Source organism: Lasioglossum baleicum, unplaced genomic scaffold, assembly GCF_051020765.1.
Source record: "Lasioglossum baleicum unplaced genomic scaffold, iyLasBale1 scaffold0068, whole genome shotgun sequence".
NCBI classification, from domain to species: Eukaryota; Metazoa; Arthropoda; class Insecta; order Hymenoptera; family Halictidae; genus Lasioglossum; species Lasioglossum baleicum.
Genome location: NW_027469128.1, coordinates 273074 through 276067, shown reverse-complemented (window position 1 = coordinate 276067; position 2994 = coordinate 273074). Strand labels below are relative to the sequence as shown.

The following is a 2994-nucleotide window of genomic DNA, read 5'->3' as shown; positions in this document are numbered from 1 at the left end:
GACAAAGCTGTTAGTAGGCACCGCCCCCTTCTTTCTGACGTCATCTAGGCCAAGGACAGAGCTGTTAGGCACCGCCCCCTTCTTTCTGACGTCATCTAGGCCAAGGACAGAGCTGCTGAGTCATCACTTAATGGTATTGCACAAGCATTACGTCATCTAGGCCAAGGACAGAGCTGTTAGGCACCGCCCCCTTCTTTCTGACGTCATCTAGGCCAAGGACAGAGCTGCTGAGTCATCACTTAATGGTATTGCACAAGCATTACGTCATCTAGGCCAAGGACAGAGCTGTTAGGCACCGCCCCCTTCTTTCTGACGTCATCTAGGCCAAGGACAGAGCTGCTGAGTCATCACTTAAGGGGTGGTACCGCAGAGCGGTATTGCGCAAGCATATATTACATCATATTTTATTGCATCATATTTTTTCGCGGGGAGGGGGGGCAATCCCTATGAAAGATGATACTCCTTTGGTATTGCACAAGCGTTACGTCATCTAGGCCAAGGACAGAGCTGTTAGGCACCGCCCCCTTCTTTCTTACGTCATCTAGGTCAAAGGCAGAGCTGCTGAGTCATACCCCCTTCTTTCTTACGTCATCTAGGCCAAGGACAGAGCTGCTGAGTCATCACTTAATGGTATTGCACAAGCATTACGTCATCTAGGCCAAGGACAAAGCTGTTAGGCACCGCCCCCTTTCTAAGAAAATGTAAAAAGGTGGGGGCCAATGCATCCTATAAGAACATTGTATTCCAAGCGTTGCGCGTCAGATCGAGACAATCAACACGAAAAAAGCATGATGTATTACAACAATCATCCGCTCACTGAATGTGATCATTCAAGCATCGAGGAGTCACACAAAAAGAGGAGACTAAATAATATGTAAGTAGAAAGATGAAAAACTTGTGAAAAAAAATTTTGAAAAACATCTAATTCTTTAAAAAAAAAAATCTGTTGCAGGAGTTTTGACAACAGCGACTCCATTTCACAATCATCGAGTAGTTTGCACAGAATCTTGAGTCGAAGATATTCCATAGCTGGCAATTATTTTAAATATCTCGAAATTGGTGTACACGTTGGCGATGATATTTGTGTGGAACTAACTATGGGGGATAACCGTGGTAACGAGATCACATTTTCCCGGGATGCATGGACAGAGTTGTTGCGCACGAAGGAGTGTATTTCCAATTTACTTTCTATGCAGAAACAGTGTAAAAAAATGAGTGATGATTTAACATTGCAAATAGTTAATCTCAATGGTATGAATCTAGTGAAATTGTCGAATCAGTTCACAGCTCTATACATCACGGAAAAAACTATGCGTAACTTATACAATCTCGAATTCTGCATACACAACATGTATTCATGGCTGATCGGCAATGTTCCCACGATTACCGATAAATTTATGAATTTTGTCATTGTGGTGAGGGATACCAACGCGAAGAATATCGTGAAAGCGATTGTCGAGAGCGAATTTTTTGATCAAAGTTCATTGATTGATTGTGAACTGGTGGCTTCATGCACTAATATCATTGCAGTCGAGGCACAAAAAACGGATAGGTTAAAATATTAATGTTGTGTGAAAATTGTCTTTTGTAACAATACATTATTTTAAAAATAAAATTATTCAAGAATACCTCTTTTATATTTTTTTTTATTACAACATTACATACAATTCCTACAGAGAAATGAAGCAGAATTATCACAATATAATAAGTATAGTCGTTTTACAAAAATTAATTATCATAACTAAAAAATACAAGTAGAAAAAATATAATTAAAGTATATTCGTTTTAGATATCCACGAATTATGTGACGCATTCATTCCCAGCCATTTCACATATACTTTATTTCCTTTTCTGCGTAATATTTTTTCAACTAAGTATATATCAGGATATTTTGCCGCACGTATCTCATGTTCATAAAATCCTCCGGCGATAGGTTTGTTCGTAGAGTCGACTAAGAGATATGTGACAGGATTCGTTCGTTTTACCGCGATAATCTTGAATATTTCAGTTGACCAGTTTGGCGTGTATCCTTTGTTGAATAAGGTTTTAAACTTGCTGACACGCACACGATCATCAACCTTGAATTTGGCAGGACCAGCAATCTTCACGTTGCTGTACACGGTGGACAGAAGGTGTCCAGCATTTTTACGGCTCACGTCGACAGGTCGCATGCGGATTGTACGATGTTTTCGATTATTGTAGCCCTCAGTCAACGTGGGAAGCGCATCGATCCAGCGATATTTTCCACTCAATGAGAAAAATTTCCACATGCTATTCTTCAGCGTGCGATTGAAACGTTCCACGACGGAAGCTTTCATAGTGCTAAATGTAGAATAATGATGTATGTTACGACTCTTTAGATAATCTTGAAACGTTGTATTGTAGAATTCTTTCCCCATGTCGGTCTGCAAGTTATTCGGGACTCTACCATCTTCCTTCAACGCTGACGCGAAAGCTTTGCACACGTCGCTCGCATTTTTACTCTTCAAAGGAACCGTCCATGCATATTTGCTAAATACATCGATTATCGTGAGAATATATCGATGCCCTCCATTGTCTCGTGCATATTTTTGAACTTCAACGATATCGGCTTGCCAAAGATCATCGAATCCTCGCACGATTACACGTCTACGCGGGTAAAAACGTCTCGCCGGAGCATGCAGTTCTTCCACCACGTTTTCTTTACTCATCATCGTTCTTGTAGCGCTCTCTCATTAACCGATTATTCACTTTTCAATTCAACTATTGAAGCGATGACTGATTCAGCTATCCAACTCGTTGAAAGCTACGCGTATCGTCTCTTGCTGTCGCTACTCAACTCGCTTTTCAATAGAGTCTTTACCTCATATATACTTTTCTTAAAATCTTCAGTTATATTTCCATCCCCTCACTTTTTCTCTCAAGGTTGATGATTTTTATGATAACTTGATGACTCGATAAATGCTACTTAATATTGATAATACAGGTACAGGTACAGACAGGTACAGATACAGC

At 40.2% G+C, this 2994-nt stretch overlaps 1 protein-coding gene across 1 annotated transcript; it reads left to right on the top strand.

The window, feature by feature from the left end:
• The first annotated feature begins 622 nt into the window (after positions 1 to 622).
• Positions 623 to 1744, top strand: LOC143219758 (uncharacterized). Its single transcript, XM_076445636.1, has 2 exons — positions 623 to 874; positions 953 to 1744. The coding sequence occupies exons 1-2, from the start codon at positions 720 to 722 to the stop codon at positions 1563 to 1565; spliced, it is 768 nt and encodes a 255-aa protein (XP_076301751.1). The 5' UTR covers positions 623 to 719; the 3' UTR covers positions 1566 to 1744.
• Positions 1745 to 2994: the final 1250 nt, after the last annotated feature.

Coding starts and splice junctions, on each gene's coding strand:
- LOC143219758 (XM_076445636.1), top strand. CDS start 720: ATGCATCCTATAAGAACATTGTATTCCAAGCGTTGCGCGTCAGATCGA. Junction 875..952: donor AAGAGGAGACTAAATAATAT/GTAAGTAGAAAG, acceptor AATCTGTTGCAG/GAGTTTTGACAACAGCGACT.